The sequence below is a fragment of the Chlamydotis macqueenii genome, chromosome 8 (assembly GCF_036417535.1).
Source record: "Chlamydotis macqueenii isolate bChlMac1 chromosome 8, bChlMac1.mat, whole genome shotgun sequence".
NCBI lineage: Eukaryota > Metazoa > Chordata > Aves > Otidiformes > Otididae > Chlamydotis > Chlamydotis macqueenii.
In genome coordinates, this window is record NC_141563.1 from 11198862 (window position 1) to 11221581 (window position 22720).

Here is a 22720-nt window from a genome sequence, read left to right on the forward strand (position 1 = left end):
TATCACTCGTACTGAACACTTTTAAAAGGAGGAACACTAATACAGTATCTACTCAAAGGAATTGAGCACAGATAAAAGGTACAAGGAAGAATCTGAACTCAAAGTTCCCCAACCACCTACAGAAACTGCTGCAACCTGAAACAGAACAAGCATTCATTCCATCCCACAACAAATTTATTACTAAGGCATACAAGCCAGTCTGGACAAAGTAGGCCTCTTCCACCCACAAAGCTGATGAACAGCTCTTGATACATACAACTAGTACAGAGGCATTGATACTGACCTTTGTTAACCATCCAAACCAGCACTACCAATCTCCATTTTCTTAACACCATGACAAAAGGGTAAAAACCCCAACTGTTTATGCAGAACACAAGTATCAAAGTCCTGTTCTCCGTTCATTTGAATAACTGTCTTTGTCATCCCAACACACGCTCTGCTCTTTTTTCCTTCCTGTTTTGCCTATGCACTGCATCTGGCTATACAGCCCGTGAACTATTGTAGTAATGCTTCAAGTTTTAGATTTTTGAGGAAAAAAAAAAAAAAGAAAGATTGTGTATCGTTTTCAAATCTTTGCAGTTGATACCTGACTGAAAAAAATGTCTTTTCTTGAAAAAATTGAATTATTTTAGCCCCAAAACCAAACAGTGCATAAAATACATTGTATTTACTTTAATTCCTAAATAATCAAGTTTACTTTCAAAAAATAAAATAAAACAGCCCTCAGAATAGCAGCAGCTTGCTCTTGTGTAACTGAGTGCCTCCTACATCTGTAATGAATACAATTCACCTACTGCAGACTTCAAAGGACCACCATTTTTTAACTCTTCAACAATAGCTTTAACCACTTTTAGGTTACTGCATGTGCAATCTGTCCAAGAGTTCCACGGCACAACTGTTGCTGAACAAAAACTTGCAATGCTTGTTTTCAGCTCTCTGGATAGCCCTAGCAGCACAGGAGAGCCCCTACATCTGGAAAACTGCCAGTAACTGACTTCTCACACCCGAATACAGAGGCAAGATGAGAAACACACACAAATAAACAACCATAATGGACACAGTCAAACAGCCTGTTGAGTCTCACTTAAGAAGAAAAACAGCCCACCTTCAAAAATCCCAAATAACACTTGTTTCAACATGAACATTCAGAACTGCATTACTGCTGAACAAAGCAAAATAGTCGATATTTAAGAACAAACCGTTTCAAAACCTAAGAGATGACTGTTAGAAGTTTTTAATTTTAATTCTTGCTAATTTAACAAACTAGTTATGCCTTCTCTCCCCATTCCTAGATATGAAAAATAACTCTTACAGATAAGATGAAACAAAGTTTGGAGTGATTCCTACCATAAGAGGTACACTTACTTTTCTAGCTCCTCCTGTGAATGTGCAAAGGTGCAGCTGGCCCCTCGCGGGCATCCTCCTCTCTGTTTCATGTCTCGGCACATGTATGTCTTGTACTTGCTGTGCTGAGGAGGCTGACAAGGTAAAAGAAACCAGGTGAGATATCTGAATATAAGTGACTTAACCAAGAGCTGAATGTATCCTCTTATTAAAGGCCCTGTCTTTGACTGCTGATAATTCCTTCAATTTAAATGTTCCAGAAGTACCTAACATGAAATAAATGACTGGAGCAGTACTCATGTTTGGCTCCTCAACAGAACTAATGGATTCAAGAGTAGATATTTTGACAACTAAGTGACTATCAGGTTTTTAAAACATTTTTATTCCAATTCCTTACTGGAGCTTGACTGACACAGCTGTATGTTTCAGGAAACAGTTAAGTGGACAAAACTGATAAAGGCTGGGAAAAAAACCAAACAAACAAACAAAAAAAACCAAACAAAAACCCCCATGCTTAATCAGAAATTACCAAATATTCACCAAGCTTTGTGGTAGACTGAAAATAAACATAATTTAGTCAGTTACTTTTGCCTTGCTTTCTGTTAGCTCAAAACAGCACTTGAGTATCTGTTTGATCTCTCAGAGTTTAATTTCATCAAGTTCCCTTTTACCTCCTTGTGGACTAAAAATCTCTTAACTATCTGTCATTTCAGTCAATAGTTGAAAATGCAATCTTACTCCTACAGATCAGCAAGGTATGGGTTCTCTTCTGTATTTTTAAGTTTCCCAAGAAACAATGACTTAACACTCTGCATGTATGCCCATTTGCCAGTCTCTATAAATAATTTTTGACAGAAGGCTAGAGGTGGTCTCAAAGACACTTAGGTTCCAACTAGTTTTTATGGCAGAACTAAATCAGAAACAGAAATACACTGTCAGAGTTCACACTGAGGAAAAGGTCTGTAAAAGTAAACTCTTGCTTTCTGAGAAACTCAGCCACAAGATGTAAATCCGTAAGAAGGCATCCGAAAATTGGGTTTTTTTTGTTTGTTTTTGCCACCTACTGTAGTGAAAAAAGGACGTAGGCAGGGTGTACATAAGCTGTACAGCTCCCTGCTAGCCACTGTTGCCAGCCAGCAAAATTCTGCCCAATACTAAGCAGATGTCCCCTTTCCCACCTGGGAGGCTCTGGGCTCCCTTCCAAGCAGCACAGCATGTACCAGCTCTAGGTGATGGTCTCGCCAGAACAAAACTCTCAGTGTTTCTTCTTCCCCAACTTCCACTTGTGTATTCCTACCACTTTTCCTTTTACTGGCAACAGTGCTCATTAGGCATCCCAGCGAATGCAAAAAGGTAAAACAGCAGAAATAATTCACTTTGATTTTGCTTTTTCTTTTTTTTTTTCATTTGGCAGAGGTAATCTTTCTACTAGTTCAGCTCTCCAAACCAGCTCTCCAAGAGGATGAGTGCCAAAGCAAGAGAGGGAGTGGGAATGTGTGACAGGCAGCTTCATCTTTCAGCAGCAGTTTGCATTTATATCAGCTTAGCTTTACCACAAAATGAGATCAAAAGAACATGTGATGCTATGAGATAAGCTAACATATATTAGGCAACAATTTCATATCTGGAACAAAAAAAATTTGCTTCAGGAATTTGGATTGCTCCTTTATGTTAAGTCTTCCCAAATCTTCACACTCTACAGAGCGTTAAGCACAGGTACAAGAATCATTTAATTAACAGAGCCATCTGGCTGCAACGTGTCACATTAAAACCCAAGAAAACTCCCACAGATCACAGCACTAGGCACCTCTGCTTCTCTTCCCCTCCCTGTTGTCAGGAGGAATGCTTATTCATCTCTATAAGCCTGCAGCTAGATCAGACTGTTTCCTTTTCATCCTAGTGAGCTGTGCAAGTTAATGCAACAAGTACTGGAGGGGGGTTATGTTGATTTGGGTATTTTTCCTTTCTTGTTTCTTTTTTCATGAATATGATGCAGCAGTGATATTTTTAATCAGCTTCTTGTCAAACCAAATCTCTATAGAGAACATTAGTAAATATCTACTACTGAATACAGTCCACAAAATTTAGGGGTAAGCATTTCCTAAGTAACTTAGCTTTTACCAGTTGCTGATCTGTTCCTTTCTTGCTGTGATTCTGGATGTAATCAACTAAGCCATGAACCACAGTCCTCACAGCAACTAGTCCATTTTCCAGTTGTTCCCACGTCGGAGGTGGAGCATCTATTGCATTGACAGCAAACAGAAAATACAAAAAGAAAAAGTAAAGTCAGAAGGATTTTCCAAAACCAGGCACAAAGAAACCATCAGTATCACAAAGCTTCACTAGACAACCAACAGGTTTTATCAGAAACGTGTGTCATTATATAAAAAGCGTTCAGCACCTTAATTCAAGGATATGTACCGTGTAAAGAATAAAGCTACATACAGATTCAAGACTGAACCACAAAAAATACCAAATGAGCCAGTAAAACTACTACTACCATGTCCAATGATTTCGTTTTACCAGAGCTTTCATATCCCACAAGAACCCCCAGAGCAAATGCCTCGTACAAGCTCTGCACATAATGAAAAAAATGAGGTTGAAAATCCCCCTTCGCATTCACACTCCTCTAGGTAAAATCTTTCTGTACAAATACCATCACCACTGGCCTAGATCACACAGCCACAGTCACTGGACGTCAGAAATCGATGCCTCTCACGTGGGAAAATGTCACAAGGCAAATCTGTGTACCAAACCACCATTTAACATAGAGCAGTGTGAATTAATTGCACAGTCTTAATTCTATAGGGGCACTTCTTTCCAGACAATTTACTACTTTAATCATTTAATCTGTTCCAGTAGCTGACACTTCCACTGTGTGCCTACACACTCTGCTGCAAAATATGGGACCTCAAAGTGCTTTACTAAATACCTTTCAAGATCTTTAGCACAATTACATTTTATTTCACTCAAGGATTAAATTTTTCCAGGGGAAACTTCAACGTACCTACAGAACAACAGGGAAGCAACTCAACAGCAGAGAAGAGAAACATCAAGATCAGACTCACCTTCTGAAACTGAGTGAGGCTGTTAGTGATTCCACTTCCTATAACAGCTGTGGGCTAACAAATCTGCAATACACAGTTTTGTCCCTGACTTGTTACAGTATGAAAGATTTGGGAAGAAAGCACTACATCTCCTTTAACTAAAGTATAACTGGTCCTCACTTGAAAGGTAAGTTTATTTGTTTAAACAAACAGAAACGAAGAACTACAACTTTTTGTCTCCTGAAGTCATGTTTAGGCATTTATGTTGTTTTGATATTAATATTGATTTTACAAATGCTAATGGGTACAAAATAAACGTCAGCAACAGCGCTCTCTGTTCTGTCCCTTCCCTTCTCCCTCAGGCAGTCCATCCTCACAGTGCTGCTGTCAACAGCTTAGCTTTCATTTCCCAGTTATACTCTTTCCAACTAACTCTTCCTTCCCAGACTGGCTTTCACACCTTTGCAGAATTATATATTAACAAGAAAAATACTGAATTCCCCGGGATAACAAAACCTTCTTGTCTAGACTGTCTTATGCTCAGTTTCTGTTTATTCAATCTATCAAAATTCTACCTTGAAATCCAAAATTGTTTACACAGAGGATGTCCTATGATTATAAGATGCCTCTAAGATAATCTTCTGACTGTAAAGTCTGCAGGCTAGAGATCTCAGATCAAAAACTAATATACAGGATTTCTAGAACAAAGAAAAAGACAGAGTTTTTAGATAAATTAATGGAATTCCTTAATCAGGTAAGTGTTTCCTTGAAGCCTTCCCCTAGTTTGCATCAAATTATTTGCTCTGGTAAAGAACTAGAGAGAAAAATATATCTCAGAGTGACAGCTAAAGCTCTGCATTAAGCACAGCGGTTCTATCAATCTCCCTGATGCTTTGCAAATCTTGTTTCAATAGCTGCATGTGTACTAAAACAGGGACAAGGAGGAAGCTAAGACTGCTGCCACACCCCTCAGTTAGCATTGCCCAGTATCAAGTATACACCACGTAACCACACAGGGTTATATATATTCAACACCCTCATCTACCCTCATCCAGTGTGTCAAAGAAGGAAGCTCTCTTTACAGAGGTGGTGAAATTATTCCTGCCATACTACTGAGTTTACTTCAGCTTCAGAATAGTTCAGTTCCTCACACAGATTACCGCTGTTCCCAGGCTGGTTGTGAATACCACTTAAGAACCTTAAGTTTATGAGTTAGAGGATGTTTCCTTCCACTTGATGAACAGCTTGCAATCCTTCAACAGTGTTGAGCTCCTCCTGCTAAACTGCAGGTTAAAGGTTTTTATAAAATATCTAGTCTTACCTGGACTAGGGTCAATATTTGCCAGGAGCTCTAGGTGAGGTCGAAGACGATTCAGGTTAGCTGGATCACCAGTCCTCTGAAGAGCAATAGTTAATTCCTGAACACTCTGTGCAAACGAGGCTGGGGTCTGCAACTTAAAAAAATTATAATAATTAACTTTCTACAGACAAAGCAATCCTCATGGTTTCTAAAGGTTGCTCCCATAAGCTCACAAGAGCTATCTTCCAAAACTAGAGCAAAACGTTTTTTGCACAAGCCCATTTCAGCACCTTCTATTACATTCCTTCTCTAGCACTAAAAATACACAATCCTTTGACATTGCAGGTTAAAATATAGCTCTAAATAGCCAGAACAAAGGCTAGTATTATTACTAGCAATGTGATCTATTTTTTCTGTGTTGTGCTGGCACCCAGAAAAAACACCACAGAATATTAGAAACCATTTAATTTAGATTTCTGAAGTCTACATCTCCAATCCCTGAACCAATAGGTTTGCACCCTGCTTTAAATTGCGTACAGCAGACAATAAAGAGACAATAAAGATGGTTGAAAGACAAAGACAGCTAGCAATGTTCCATTTACTAACATCACACAATTTCAGTATTTCTAATCCTTTCATTCTACTTAGATCCTTTAGGAGATGTCTGTCAGATGTGTAAAGATGGGCAAGTGCACATATATATAGAAGACTGATCCTGAAGCTAATCTTCCTCCACAGCAGCCACACTTCAACTATAAAGTACGAGATTTTTTTTTTTCTTTCAACTTATGCACTAGCTTCCTGCCTGGAAACATGAACCATTAACCTCTGTTACTACATGTGCAGTTATCAGCTCTTCAGAAAGGACATATTCCAGCCCTGTAGCTAAACCTCTGTGGTTTCCCATCTGCAGAAAGAGACGGCAGGATGGCAGAGGGAGCTACATTCATTAGGTTACAAATATATATTCTAATTATTTAGGCTATAACGGGCTTTGAAATAACAGGGCAAAAGATTGATGGGTAAAGTGAGTACATATGGGCACAATTTGTAAATTCACATTACAAGCATTTCTGTCTACTACAGTTGCAAACAAAATAGACTGGGCTGATTTTAGATGGCTTTACCTTGTCAATGATAGACTGCATGTGGGATTTGTGAGACTGGTCTCCGTACAACAGTGAGGACCACTGATCCGGTGCAATGCGTAAACCTGCTTCCATAGCTATTTGAACTATCTGGGAATCATGTTCCCTTCTCAGAGCTTCGTAAGTCCGAAATTCCTCCTTCAGTTGCATCAGGGAGGAATCCTCATCTCGCTTTGTCACCTAATGGGGAGAAACGAGCCAAACAATTAAGCAGGATAAGCCAGAGATTATGTAAAGTCCAAGGCAAGTGAAATCTTCAGTCAGCAACAATTCTTCCTCCCAAACTAAACCGAACTGTGATACTATGGAGTGAACACTAGTTCCTACTAAAATAACACACTTGTAATAAACTGCAAAATGGATACCAAACATCATTTTCTCAGACTCTGACCCAGATACTGGGTCACACTTCCTGAACCACTTTACACCATCCACACCTTACTCCTCCAATCAAAGTATTTTGCTTGTATTGCAGAATTTTGAGGGTACAAACAAAAAATTTGTACAAATAGCAGCAACAAAGGATTTTTTTCCTCATTTACCTAAGTGAATGACATTTAGGTTTAGCACCTGGGAATGGACTATTAAATACTGTAAAGTCCAATAAGCAGCTTAACTTCTCATTATATGGCTCTGATATCCAAGAGTCTCATATTTCTATGTTTCTAATCACACTACCACTCAATTAACAGAACTCGGGATTTTCCAGCTTTAAGACTCCTTTAAGGAGGTATATTATGCTGACTTACACACAGGTTTTGTTACCACGCATCTATTAAACCTGGACAGAGCTAAAACTTAGATTTACAGCTTAAGGTTGCAATTTCAGTCTACATTGCCATCTTAGCTGTAAAACAAAGAATTCTCCAGATACATGTGAGACTTTCTATATACGAATACTTTCCTTAACTACACATACTTTTGTACACATTTCATGTTACAGGACAATGAAAACTGACAGGAAAAATAAGTTTTCAGAAGCTGTGGATGCGTATCAAAATTAATTTTAAATTGAAGAACATTTTTGTTCTATGAAGAAACGTTTTCCCACATTATGAAATCTCCAAGGAGAATCATGTTTGTACCTTGAAGCACGAGGCTCTGTAAAGCAGCTGGACAACATGCCCAATGCTAGTTTTAGAAGCTTGAGGAAATCGCGGCTCCAGCCTCTGAACCACAAAGAGAACCAAGACCTTTCGTGACAAAGCAGATCCATCTTCCAGAGCCAGCAGAACCAGCTTTAAAGCCTCCTCTTGCATTGCTGGTGGCAGGGGAGAAATGTGAAGGAGACATAAGATGAGAGAACACCAAGAAACATTCATGCACAGTTTCTTGTTTCCCTACAAGCAGGAGATCAGCTACAAACCCCTCACAAAGCACACAAACCCACAGACAGGGAAGGGAACTAAGCAAAAAGAGAAAGAAAGAGGGAAGGAACAATTTCAGATTCCCAGTCTGCATCTGGGGCAAGAGGACTTTCAAATTTTTTTAATTATTATTTGTCCTATTTTGGGTATCAGATGATAGGAAGACTTCTTTGTTCCTGTCTATATGTCTTGATTATAAGAACTTTCAAAGTGTATTATCTACATCCCACATCTATCCCAGTAGAAAAATTTGACAGGCTGAGGAAGGGTAAGGTTGGTTCTCACGCAGGTAAAAGAGCAATTAGTGCCCACACAAACACACTAGGTGCTGTAGCACTGCCTATTTTGCTAGATAACAAGCCGCTCTGTCCCCTGCAGCAGTGAAAAAGTTATCATGCCAAAGTTAGTCTTCCTCCATTCGTTTCAGCAGGGATAGTTTCTTTATTTTAAGAAACTGGCTTCACATTTCAAGGTATTATTTTTGTTGGTCCTAAATAAGTGAAGTTTACATTTTCAGTACTGAGACTTCATTAATTTTTTTTAAGCAAAATTGATTTAGTATTCTATAAAAAGGAATGTAATTTCTACATATGTAACTTTTTAAAAGTGCACAGATACACATCCCAAATGTAACAAAACTCTCCCCACAACTGTTTTTCTTATTACCCTAGAGAAGAAAAAAAAAAAAAGCATGTCCAGTCACTTCTAGTAACTCTACTTTTTCTAGAAGGGCTTTAAGCAAGATTCTCCTTCCCATTTTATCTTATCACAAGACAAAAGGACACACATTATTCCGAGTTTTATAGAAGACTCCCAAAACACTAAAAAATGCAAGAAAGCCCATGACAGCAGTCCAACAGATATATCATTAATTCTGAAGACCTACTATTAAAAAATTAAGCCACTGCCTAATAAAACCACATAGGCAATTTGATACCCATTTATCAGTCCTCCTCAATTCTGAATTGCTTCTAGTATAGAAGTACTGTGATGTTTCCTACCTGGTCCAAGGAACTGGCACCCTCTTGCTCTCACAGCAGCCCAGAGGTTGGAAGAGAGCTGCTGAGGGTTTTGATGCTGAAGAATGAGCTCTGTGACTGTTCTTTCACCAAGCGACCGTGCTGCACGCATGGCTCTGATCCGCCCTTCTTCCTCCACTAGCTGGCAGTGAACTAATGTCACAAGTTTCCTTTGCATGGGACGACTTAGCACGCTCTGAGTAGTACTGTTAAGACCCACACCTTCAAAACAAAATGAAACAGAAAAAAACCCAAGCTACTTCATATGTCTTCTTCTTGTGCCTCTTCTTCAACTGTACTGTAGAAGTGCAAACCTAGATCTCCTGATGTCCACTTTGTTAAATAGAACACTAGAGAAGGCATAGCAGAAGTTAATTTTTGTCAGTTTGTTTTACTCAGCATTAAATGCAAACAGTTCCTGGGAGTCACTTTCCCATAGGTTTAAGTCTTGTGAGGGACTGATTTGGCTCTCTAAGGTGGAACCTCTAATGAATTCTCTCCCCATGTTGGAAGTCTGTCCTGCACCCTCCCATACAAATTCCCAGGTCTCTCCTCAAGGGTAGGAACATACTGCAGTCCTTCCCTTATTCACAGGCTTCAGGGATCACTGCCTCCTTTGACTATTTGCTTGTTTTCACAATACATGTAGTTTCTTACCTGTATCTCGTATCTCCACTGTTTTGGTCTAGCCAAACCGAACTTACAAATGAGTCCAAAACTGCTTGGGTGATGCTTAATTATGTGCAAAACTTGTGATTCACAAATGTGCTGTGAACCACTGAATCCAGGTTAAATGAAAAAATGACTCACTAGACATCTGGCTCCTGTACTGAGTTTGTTCTACAGCACAGAGCTTGTTTGTTGGGACACTACTACTTACAGCAACACTGCTATCACACTAGTTAGAAAAGCTTAAGACAGCTTTTCATAAAAATTAATTCTTGAAAACCTGATGCCCATGATGCTCACTTCTACTACTTCGGTTGGCAGATTTTTCAAGTCCACCATATGTAATATAGATAAAATCCACACTCTTGAACCTAGTGCAGTTTGCTGAATTAGAATTACTTGGATTGATACAGCTCTTGTAGAAGATCTTGTATAAAGAGAGTATTACTTATGCCTCTTATGCACTAACTTTCTCGTTTCAGTTTACTCCTCCTCCACAAACAAGCTGCCTTACTGCAGTTATCACAAAGTAGAACTCAAAAAATAATTTAAAAGACAGAATAATCCATTTTTACTTAGTCTGCAAAGGTCAACCCAACTTACAAAGTTTGTCTCAACTTACTATAACACATCCAAATACATCAGCCTAATACTTCAGTATTTTCTCAGTATTACTTTTGACATAATACCTTTAAATCCCTCTCCCTCCCCCGTCATGTGAAGATATAAACTTAGTGCTTAGGAAAGTTGTTTCATTTTGTTTTTAAAATAGTTCTATACCCATTTTTCAAATAGACTATTTAATCACTTGGATATTTTGTTATGCATCCTATTTGATTCCAGCTTTTATTTTCAAAAGAAACAATGCAGTAACTACCTCTCGCGCTGCTGAGTGGTTTGAGGTACAATGCTAATTCTTCAACACATTTCTTGCCCTCCTCATAATGCTTGGTATCTTCAGCTCCACTACATAAAGTAATTGGCTGCTGCTCAGGAACCTGAAAAGAAATGACGTGCACATTTGTGATGAATACGCATTAATAAGTGGCAGTCACACTTACAAACACTGTTAATATTAAGCATTTCCTGTTTTGTTCCCCTTCTGTGTTTTTTCTACATTAGTAAGAAATTTTTTCCGCTTGTTTAATGAACAAATAGCATTAAAACAAAATAATCAGTGAAAATGAAGACAAAAACGTAAAGAATTTAATCGTTAGCAGACTTGTTTTATTTAGTGGCTGACAGGAACTAGAAGCAGAAGGCTTATTCCATGACAAAAACTATTACATGAGAAACATGGCATTTCTTATAACTATAAAACTTTGGCTGAAATTAACACATATAATGAAACATCCCCAAAGCTGAGTGGACAAAAAAAAAAAAAAAAATCAGAACAAATCAGAAAAATCCCGGTTTGCAGGTAAGTTCAGGTTCCTATCTAGGGCCTCACAGCTCTTAAATCACCCAGGGATAAGTGATCAGAGCTACCTGGATTACCGGGAGAAAGACTTAGCAGCAAATATACTAGGACATCCTTGGAACATATTCTGACTAGACCCAATTATCAAGCAGCAAGACCAAATTATTCCATATAGGACATACGAACACAACCTGCAAGTATTAATCTGACAACACAGATCAGTTACACTCTTGGTTGGTTGGCCTTTTTTTTCATTTTGTTTGTTTGTTTCAGTAGTTGGGGGGGAGTTGTTGTGGCATTTATTTCCTCACACAAGCATTCACCATAAACCAGTATTTTTCAAAAGAATGTTGAAGCACCTCTCCCCTCAAGCTATAATTTTGTTTTTCTCTTCCTCCAGCTGAATTCTTGAAGCTTTAAACAAATTTGGAGGTGCTGTATAGCACTGTACTACTGTTTCTCAACATCACTATTCAGCAATCAAGTCAATATATGACAGTATGGAGAACAAGAATTTCTCAGAAGACTAAGCACAAGCACTTTGTGCACATGCTATTGAAGTGCTAACGGATCTCAGACTTCAACTTCTATTTGCAAGTCAGTCACTATCCCACTGGCAATAACAGCATGCTAATCCCACATAGCTGCTTACAGGGACCAACCCAGGCCCTCAATCTAAAAGCAGAAGCCTTTAGTGCTCGAGTCCAAGACAGCTACAAACCCGCTAACCTTCACGTGCAACCCAGCCATGTAAAGAGTAGCATTATGATTGCAACAGTAAATAAGAACAGTGCAGTGAATATAGGTAAAATACACACATGCACATATACGGTTGCCACAACCAATGTGGACAGGAGTTTTTCTATAAATTTTAATAGAAAGTAATCTGTTCCAATCACACAATCACATTTCTCCTACAGGCTGAGACAACTATACATGCTAAGTTGCTCATTTGACACAGACTGCAAAATAAGAAGTTACTAGCCACGTAACTCTTGTTTTTACAGTAGGTAGCAAAAAAAGTCTCTTGACTATCAGCTGCAATTAAAAGAGTTGATACCACTCCAAAACTAACATAATCAATATAGCCTGGATCAGACGCTACCCCTTTTACTCCTATTAAATGGAAAAACACAATCAAGTTTAATCACACCAAGACAGTCAGGTTAGCCTGGATGCTTTTCACAGACTTGTGTTAACTTGTGACATTCTGGGGTTTTTTTTGGTTTTGTCTTCATTTCAGGGACGAGATGGTGTGTGTTTGGGTTGGTTTTTTTTTTTTTTTTTTGTCTGTAAGCAGGAAAGCTTTGAGCAAAAGGAGATTTTGCAACTGTATTTTACAGTGGTCAGTCATAACTGTTGCAACAACAATAGCCTTAGCTGGACTGGTTTCTTGGGATTTGGGAAACAAATATTAACACCTTCAATATTTGCCTTCATGTTAACAGAATTCTCCACCTCCTCTGCTAAGCCACTGCCATTTTAGCAGTCTGTTTCTGTCTGGGAAGTTACACAAGCAGAACCGGCTTATTGATCAAACAACACGCATCTCATGCATTTGTGCTGAGAGAGACTACATAGTCTCTGCCCTACTTACTGTTGTAATATATTTTGTGCAAATATCTATTTACTCCCACAAGCATTTAGTCTGGCACCAGCAACAACTCAAAATACAACTACAGCATCACAACACCCTGCAGACAAAGAGGGCTTGGAACAGACATGGGACAGGAAGCTGTGTTCAGCCCTGGATTTCCATCTTCAATTAAGGTAGGTTTAGCACACATTCACGGTAGCGGTTTGGAATGCCATACACAGCACAACTCCAGAGAGAGACAATGATTGTCTAGGCAACTAACAGAATACGTTCCACTCCCCCGGGAAAAAGCTGGCATAGAAAAACTTCCAAGGGTTAATCAAGATATTCAACACTGTATTTGCGTATCATTCCCATTTCTTCTCTTTGCAAGGGAAACTTCAGTACAAACAAAAACCTAGAAGCCCTGCACAACTATACCATTTGCAAAATAAGCCCAAAAGAGATTAGAGTTTAACTTTCATCTTAAGCTAGAGCAAGTGCAGTACTGAACAATAAAAACAAGATGCTTATTTTGTGGTTTCAGGAGTCTTCAGGATACGAGATTGTTTTTCTCCCTCCCCACATGTCATCTTCACTCATGTGATGCATCTCACAGCAAAACTTTAAAATAATTTGTCCTTTTGCTGGTTCTATTATACACACTTCCAAGACTTTTAAAAATATTTTAGGGTTAGAAAGATAAGAACATCTACTACCAAGAGAAAAATAGTATAGATGTGATTCATAAATGTCACAGGAGATCTGGATTTTAATTTTTGCTCTGTCATGGAATTGCTGAGGGACAACTGAGAGCTAATTCAACCCCAAAGCATTTTCACTTCTCCTTTACAAAAATATCCTTTCAATAGCATGCAGGACCTTATGGTCACTTCTGTTTACAATGCCTCTGGAGAGTCTCAAAATAGATGCTCTGCAGAACGAGTTCATTATTTTTATCCTCATTCAATATCCTATTGTCTCAGACACCACACCCTTATCACAGTTTTCACTCCAAATGTATTTACATAATATAATACACCTCCCAAGGGGGACTAGAACAAGACAGGATAAATAATCTCAGATGTTTAACTACTTTAAATTTGTGATCATTTTGCGTGCATTTGTCTTGGCAATGACTGCGAGTATCCTGGCAGTGGAATGTCACCCAGCAGCATGGCTACTTGCAGCTGTGAGAACAATCAGGTTATGATGGCATGAGGAAGGGGACCAGAAAAGAATGCTAAAGCATCATCTCATACCAGGCAGTGATTCTGAGTTGGTGATTTAAGTATAACTTGATGAAGGATGTCAGCTTGAGTGGTCACTAATTACCATTTAGACATCTAATTGCACAAAATGAAAACACGTTAAACAGACCAAACCCCTTTTTGTTTGCTTTAAATTTTTTTTCCTGCAATATTCCCCCCTCACCATGAGCAATAATTTGCTTCCTGCCAAAAAAAACCAAAACCCAAACAAAACCCAAAGCCTACTGTCTTCAGCTCCTCAAGACTTTGCACTAAGGACAACTTCTTCACAGATAATTCCTCTTTTGTGTCACCTCATTTCACCAAAAGTTACAATACAACATTATCAAACATGCTGGTAACATATCTTCCCCTTTTGAAAGTGCTGTGAGTTAAGATCACTCCACTCGTTCCCTCGTCACATATACGATTCCATTGCCTAATGCCTAGAATCATATTTATTGTGTCCAGCAGGAGACTATGAAAGAAATTAGAGCACCACAGGAATTTCTGCCATTTCATGTCACCTGTTTGGAATGTGCACACTGCTGTTTCTTATGTTAAAAAAAAATCAAGAGGGAAGAGATTAGATGACAGATCCATGATTATACATTTCCAAAACACTGGCCTGGTGAATGTTCAAAGTAGTTGTATATAGTGAGCAATATGTGGATGCTTGAATAGTTAAAATTCAAAACCTCATTTCCATAAAAACTAGCCTAAGGGATTTCTTTACCTAAGAAGTTAAATAAGTAAGGTATCCCACAAAGGCCTTTTTGATTTGTGTTGAAGGCCACTGTGCCTCCCTTCCCTCACAACACGCTTAGCTCCTGCTTAGGTGCTCAGCTATTTCCAGCTCTCCCAGAAATAATAATTCTTATCTTCCTCTTACAATTCCATCTCCCTTCGACCACTATCTTATGTGTCTGAACTTATCTGTATGTGGGCTGAATTGCCCAACCACTGCCTTCCAGAACAGGCCCTGTAACAACTGCTGATGTGTACCATGCTACAGTGGAGGAGCAGGAATTTATGTCCCCACACCAGTTAATTTTCACATCAAGAGTTGCTACACCTGGGACAAAAGGTTTCATTTTTGGAAAGGGGTGGGCAGAGGGAAAAACTGAGAAACAGCCTGTAATTCAAGTAAGAAACCAATTCTTTTCACCATGAAAGTGGTAGAACCTACACAGAGAGATAATGCTATTGTCAGAGAAATAGGTCACTGCTTCCCTGGATGTCTGTTTAACAAATTTAGTACGTTCTCCCCAGAAGTACAGTCCCGCTTATTTCACTCACTGTGCCTGTGTGAAAGCCAACCAACGTGACTTGCCCTGGAATCCTATCACTGCTGCCAGTCATGGCAGAATAGATTTGTTTCTTCAAACCGCCTGGTCTCCTCCTCTGCCTCCAGCAAAAAAGCACTGAATGCTTATAAATGTGTGAACTTCTCAGAAGCTTCTCCACAGGGAAAAGAACAAACTGTTCTTTTTCCTCCCAGATAAAAGCTTTAACTGTGTTGTACTGTATTTTCTTCTAAAGTGAAACCTGGTTTTGGGATTTTATAATTAAAAAAATTAAAGTACGACACATCCCCACAGACTTGGGTTAAGGTATACAGAGGTTTGTTGGAGATTAGGGGATGTTAATGACAGATACACTCTCCTGACATTAAACCAAGAAGTGGAACAAGAAAGTGGGCTTTGTTTGACTACAGTTGATTATGCTGCTCATGCTTCATAAGCTGGCTTGCTTCTTGCAGATCATTTTGTTGATATATACCAAAGAGAGCACATCATCTTAATGGGACAGAGCTCAAAATCACTGTAGTTTCTCTAAAGTACTTTTTTTTTTCCCCCCCTCTGGTCCTTAACCAAGCCTTCTTCTGTAAAAAGATTTCTTAAATAGCCTTAGAGAGACCAGTGGAAAGTAGCAACTGTCTCCCTATCCTTCATCGCAAAGTTGTGTACTTGTTTTCTAGTACACCGTAGTCTGGTAGACACTACAACATGTGCTGAAAAGGGAAAGAGCAGCAAGGAGAGTGAGTTATACTGAATGCTGCTTTCATTCACATGCTCAGTGAAGTTAAGAGGGAGGTGGTGCAAGCTTCTCTTAAGGAGAAAGCTTATCAGTAATGAAAACCCAGCTAAGATAACCAATTATTGTTTAGGTATCAGAATGCAACAAGCAGAATAGACGCAGGAATGAGCGGCAAATGAGGGGTAAGGGAATACTGCCCCTTTGGGTGGCATTTGCAGCTTTAAGGTCACCATGAAACAAGGTCCTACTAGTCTTGATCACATAAAAAGTCAAGATATAAAAAGAGCAAAAAAAAGTTATGCCATTAGTTCAAAGTCTGAACCTAGAGTTCAGAGCGCTCTCAAGACAAATACAATACTATCATAAAGCCACTCTTCCTTCCTATCTCACGCACATATGGATGAGGAAACTCCGGCTGGCTAACTAGCAAAACCAGAATAAAACTCTCAATTATCTTTAACAGAGGCAGGGAGATTTTCTATCTCATACCAGAGGATCTTGTTTTTATGGAAATTTTAATTCAGGCAAAGATCAAGTTAAAGCTATCACTTACCTTCTTACAAAGTATAACAAATGCACACAAAGCAACCCGAAAGACACAGGAGCAAAAAGACATTTATCATAAACATGCACATTTGGATACAGCTGGAGCTATTCTAGAAACTCCAGAGTGGAAGAAAGAAGCTGTAAGGGAGAAAGAAAATTACACTATTTATTTATAGCATCATCCACAGATTTCACACTGCTTGGAAGCTCTTCAAAAGACGGCGGAATATGCGTATCACAGAAACAGAGGCACACAGACTCACTGCCCTCTTCTGCAGAGCAGGATGAGTCACTTAGTACAGCCAGAAACTAACTCCAATTTTAAACTTCTGAAATAGCTTCTGTGCCATACACAGCAACAAACCAACAAGTTAGCCATATCATGATAAACCACATGAAAAAAAAGAAGTAGCAAAACCACATCTGCATCTCTAAGTCACAGTTCCTAATGAATACCAAAAGAATAAAAGCTGTAGAGGAAAGAACAATAAAGTCCCTCCACAACACAGCTATTCTCTTTTCCCCGAGCTATGGATCTCACTGAATTTTGTGCTGCCTCCAACTCTGCTGCGCACAGACACAGCGGGACAAACCAAAACAATAACTCCACTATGATAACTCTATCCTGTTTACATCTCTGTTCCTCACCCGTAAGTTAGATATGACTGTCCCTCCTCTCCCAAAAGCCACAATCCTGTCCAGCCTTGGGAGGGATGCGGCACAGGAAACTACCAGTGATCTAGCCGTGATAAGCCTACGCCAATTTAACTCTGTGCTGCAACTGAACAGGGTGATCCTGCTCTCCACACATCCCTGCCGCTCTCCTCAGGGTGCTGTCAGTACCAGTGCTGCTGGAGTACCCATTCCCATGAGACCACCAGTTCAGGTAACCGCATGAGCACCTGTTGCAGCAGAAAGCAGAGATTCGGGCTGGCTCCCCTCGTTCACTATATGGATTTAGATTAACATGTCAGCTCAGGAAATTATATTTCCAGAGCACAGTTTCAAATTAAACATACTGCAGTACAAAGGCTGCTACCAGAGGGGTCTGTCTCACTTCCCTTACTCTCCCCTCCTGCTTTTGGGACAACTGATCACAAGTCCATAGGGATCAATAACACAGAAGAATGCATTCCCATCAGATAAGCTCACTGACCCAATTCATCCTTTTGGCAGAGCACGGCTAGATATAAGTCAGGGAAAAAGGAAGGGAACAGAATCAGCCCCTTCCGCTGACAGTCCACAGTTACAGTAAATTAGATGTAACAAAAATCACAGCTAGTGACTAGCAGAAGCAAGATTTGAACTGCTGATCCAGGCACCTCTGCTACAACATGCCGAAGACCTAAAACCTGTATTCAAAGTCAGTCTACAAAAAGCTAGATGTCTACTCTACACATCATTAACACAGAGTCATATTCTTTATTAATAAACTGTCCACCTAAAAGAAAGAAGGAAAACAACACAGAAACAGTTTGGGCTCTTTTTCTTTTTTTTTTTTTTTAAAAAAAGAAAGCATCAGTACCTGAGCACCCACTAGTTGCAGCAAGGCTGAGTTCACAGGAAGGAGTTCAATGTCTGTATTGATAGTGGTCTGGTCAAAAGGGCATGCCTTACGGTGGAGCTTGTTGAGGCACATCTTGCAGACAGTGTGGCCACAACCCAAGCTGATGGGCTTCCGGATTGTTTCGTCGAAAGTCTGGGTGCAAATTGGGCAGGAGAGAAAATCCGTCCATTGTGGAGCTTGTACAGGCATTGCTTCAGGAGTTAATTGACAAGACAAAAATGTAAAGTACAGATTCCACTGGAATCAAAATCTTTGAAAAAAAGAAAAGTCTGTTCGTTTTTAAATATCTTCTGTAAGTACAGACAGTCAGCACATAGTGTGAAACATAACCTAAGAAAAAACAGAAACAGAAAGTTAGCATTCTGTACTGGAGCTGGCATGTGAGATCTTTTGTGCTAGGTAAATACCACTTGTAGAGGTAACAGCTGAACTAGGCGTGCAGTTCTGACGTTAGACAACTGAGTCATGACTTGCTTTAATTACAGCTAATCTCTGACACTAGAAAAGGAACTCAGAACAGTTTCTGCTGTTACGCACCTTTAAAAAAACAACAGAAAATCCAGAGTGTTATCTCATTGAAGTTATAAGACTAACTAGTTTTTGGTTTTTGTACTCTTTTTTCTTCACAAATGGATCAAGGATACTTTTCTAACTGATTTGTATCATTCACTGCCTACCTAGAGATTATATTGACAGAGAGAGCAATATCCTCAATGCACTGAGAAACTACACTGATGCACTACAACAGATGAGAATCTGTGAGGTCTTTATTCACTTGGCACTTCTGAACCAAAATGCTAATCAAAATGTTACCGATTGAAAGGAAAGGGAAGACAAGACATCCTTTTGGGACCAAAAAAAAAAAAAAAAGCAAGCAAGCAGAACTCCACATATGAAGCAAAATACAAAAGAGTAGACAAATGAAGTGATACAAAAAGAATCATTATTAAAAGGAAAACTGGTAATAAAATAAAACTCTTATGTCGGGCTTACTTTCTATCACCAGTGAAGTCAGCAACAAAAATAGTGCAAGTCACACAGACTTTCTACCAAACAGCTTTTTCTAAAAGCAGCAGCAAAACAACAACAGAAGACCCACCCCAACCACCCAGGTGTGTTAGTGTCTCCTTCCCACACACCACTGGCTTATGTTTCATACCAAGGAGTGTATGCTTGCTTGCTAATATCTGTTCAGATAGAAAGTTCTTCCGTAAGATTAACAGCAACCTTATATCAAATCTTAGCTTAAAAAACAACCTCAAAATTAAAATCTCAATTCTAAGTAAAGGCAAAGAGAGACACTTCAAGTTAAGACTTGTACAATTCAAATCAAAGCATTTTAAAACAGCAATAAATAATCTAACGCTAAAATAGAGACTCTGAAAAGCCTCAGGATTTTGTTCCAGAATTTAGTGCAATACTCTTCACAGTTAACATCATTTTGCCACGGCAAACAATGCAGAGTTACTAGGTTAAGCTTTTAGCCATGGTTCATCAACGAAACACTAAATTTTAGTTCTAAAGCTAATGAAAAAAATTACTTCTGTATTCAAAAGATAAATACAAACAAAAGATACATACAATGCCACACAGCCACTGTTTACCAGCCAACAAAAAGTCAGTAAGGAACCAATACTACCCAGCCAGGGTGGTACTGAGGAAGAGGCACCGAGCGTGGTTAACCTAACACCAACATTGCACAACCAGATCTGCCAAGGCTGTTCAGCGCCCACCCCCACCACCCCAAATTACCTCTTTAATAGCAAATCAGTTTTTTTTTTCATCTTCTCGGCAGATAGCAAAATAATTCCCATTACTACTGTATCACCATAACCCAAATAGACATTTATATTTGTAAGTTACTTGACTGAGTTAACTGCCTAAAACACCCAGGAAATGTATTTCCAAGCCTTCCTCCCCTCCCTGCTCCCTTTATATATTTTTAAATAAACCTCGGTATCAAGCATTCCAGCTAGAATCATTCTTTGTAAACCAAATCTGTAATAGAAATTATTTTAAAATGCCACAGAAATCTTTCTGCAAAGAGCAGTAAACAGCTTGATAAATCTAGTGTACGTATTGCTGTGCTATGAAACACCATTTGACATTCAAAATTTAAGAGCTGAATAATATTGCTTCCTTTCTATCATCCTGGAATTAAAATACCCACTAACAATTTACCAGACTCATCTGCAATTCAGAAACAATTTGATCACTCTATTTGAGACATTGATTATTAACCAAGCATTAAAGAAAAGAGCAGCTTCTCTGTAACCGAGGAAATCTAAAAACAGAAGCTAACATGAAGCTATACTGTCTATACTAAAAAGCAGATGTGGACATGGAGACTCCACCATCTCATGCTCTGAACTGAAAAAAAAGGAGTTCAATACAACTTTAACACGAATTAACTAATTAAAAAAATAATAGAAACATCGGTTCCTATGGTGACCTCTGGCCACTCCAGACAACTGGCATAATGAAATAGGTCATATTTATTTACAACCTCAACAGCTGAAAGAGAAGTTTGGAGAGGGAGGGCTGGAGCACCTTTCTTATGAGGACAGGCTGAGAGAGTTGGGGCTGTTCAGCCTGGAGAAGAGGAGCCTCTGGGGAGACCTTATAGTGGTCTTCCAGTACCTCAAGGGGATTTATAAGAAAAACAGGAAGAAACTTTTTAGAACAGCCCGTTGTGACAGAATAAGGGGTAATGATTTCAAACTAGGAGGTAGATTTACATTACAGATAAGGAAATTTTTTTTTTAATTTTTTTTTTTTTTTTTTTTTCACACTGAGGGTGGTGGAACACTGGCACAGGTTGCCCAGAGAGGTGGTTGATGCCCCATCCCTGGAAACATTCAAGGCCAGGCTCACTGCGGCAGGGGGTTGGGGGGGGGGGGGGGAGGGTGGGTGTGGACTAAATGGCCTTTAAAGGTCCCTTCCAACCCAAACTATTCTATGACTAATTCCTCCAGTCCCATGTAAGACGGGAAAAGCATCACAGGCTGGCACCAAACCAAGTACCGCTGCTTCCGCCACAGCTTTTCACATATGTGGTCTACTTCTCCTGTTGGATCTTCAACCTTCAGACAAGGAAGTGGAGTCAAGCACTGAGATACAAAATAAATCTCTCCCAGGCACAAAACATACAGATGGGGTATCCACGAAAGAAGGGAAGTTGAGAAAGATGTTCATGTTTTTGCAAGGTTTGTGACCTGCTATGGCTTTGGAAATAACTGGAAACAAAATATGCTCTAACTTCAAACAGCTACTTTAAACAGGAGATATTACAAGCAGCAATAAAACAACAAAAGCAAGACAGTTTCATTATTAGTCAGCTAACAATCATCACTAAAGAGAACACTTCCTTGTACAGTTAAGTAGAAAAAGCATATTCACACTTTCATAGTATAGCACTTAAAAAAAGTTTCTCTTCAGCATTATGCTAGAGGTGAGCAAAATGGAAAGAATGCAAACGATTACAGAAGACATATCCATTTAAATGGCATCTCCCTTCCCAAAATGTTATGACATTTTTAACCCACCCTCAAGTCAGTAAGTATTTCACACCTGTTAGCTTCCAACACTTTACCTACATATACATACACACTTCATGCATGATTGAGGACAATATAAATATACCAAAAACCAAGAAAAAGAAAAAATAAAACCATACATCCACAGTACATAAATTGGAAGACAAGAGTTGTAATTAAGAATGAAGATTCCCTAAAACATATACCTTGGAAACAAATTAGGACTAGAGGTAGTTTTATTTCCTTATTTTTGAGTCCAAACACATGAAACACCTGTATGCAAGTCTCCTCCTCCTGCTTATCCTTGCATAAGCTGTTTTTACTCACAGCCAGAACCACCTGAAAAAAAATTCTTTTCTTGTTGGCCCTCCTCCACCTCCCAAGAAACCCTTGACATTCCATCCTTCAACCCAGGCTGGAAACATCACTCTAATCAGATCAGAGACCCGTCTCCTCTTGGACCCTGCCAGTGCTTCAGAGAAAGACAGGATCGTTCCACAAGCTACTGGGACAACTGCTCAATGCTTTATCATATTCCTTACTCTACTGGACTACAATGTAGAGGGGTAACACGGTCTCCTCTCCAAGCTGCATTATGTTCATGATGACCACAGAGCCTTCCACGCATCGCTAGAAAGCTCTGCAGATTCAACCCTCGAGAAGATGTTTTTAAAATGCAGAACGCTTCATACCGACATAGGCTGGCATCAAGTTTCACACATGATGACATGCAGAAAGCCTCTTCTGCTTTCAGTTAAGTTTCAACTCCCTTTAAATTAATGACACTGTCCGAGTCCTTCAGTACAGGGATCAAGTATATACTGACTTCCCTCACAAACATGTTCTTCGGACCGAATATGTACTAGCACAGCCTTATCACGTGCCACTTCG

At 39.2% G+C, this 22720-nt stretch overlaps 1 protein-coding gene across 12 annotated transcripts in view; it reads right to left on the reverse strand.

The window, feature by feature from the left end:
* Positions 1-22720, reverse strand: part of RC3H1 (ring finger and CCCH-type domains 1) — a 60828-nt gene that overhangs the window by 18971 nt on the left and 19137 nt on the right. For 10 of the 12 annotated variants that reach the window (XM_086753420.1, XM_086753419.1, XM_086753416.1 and 7 more), the window contains exons 2-9: positions 18252-18623; positions 10772-10892; positions 9208-9447; positions 7925-8100; positions 6819-7019; positions 5713-5845; positions 3466-3584; positions 1366-1478 (exon numbers count right to left, since the gene is read on the reverse strand). In XM_086753420.1, coding sequence (XP_086609546.1) covers positions 1366-1478; positions 3466-3584; positions 5713-5845; positions 6819-7019; positions 7925-8100; positions 9208-9447; positions 10772-10892; positions 18252-18482 — 1334 coding nt within the window. In that variant the 5' untranslated portion in view covers positions 18483-18623. Of the gene's footprint in view, positions 1-1365; positions 1479-3465; positions 3585-5712; positions 5846-6818; positions 7020-7924; positions 8101-9207; positions 9448-10771; positions 10893-18251; positions 18624-22521; positions 22614-22720 lie in introns of those variants that run through there. The other 2 variants (XM_086753411.1, XM_086753414.1) reach the window with 2 other exon arrangements.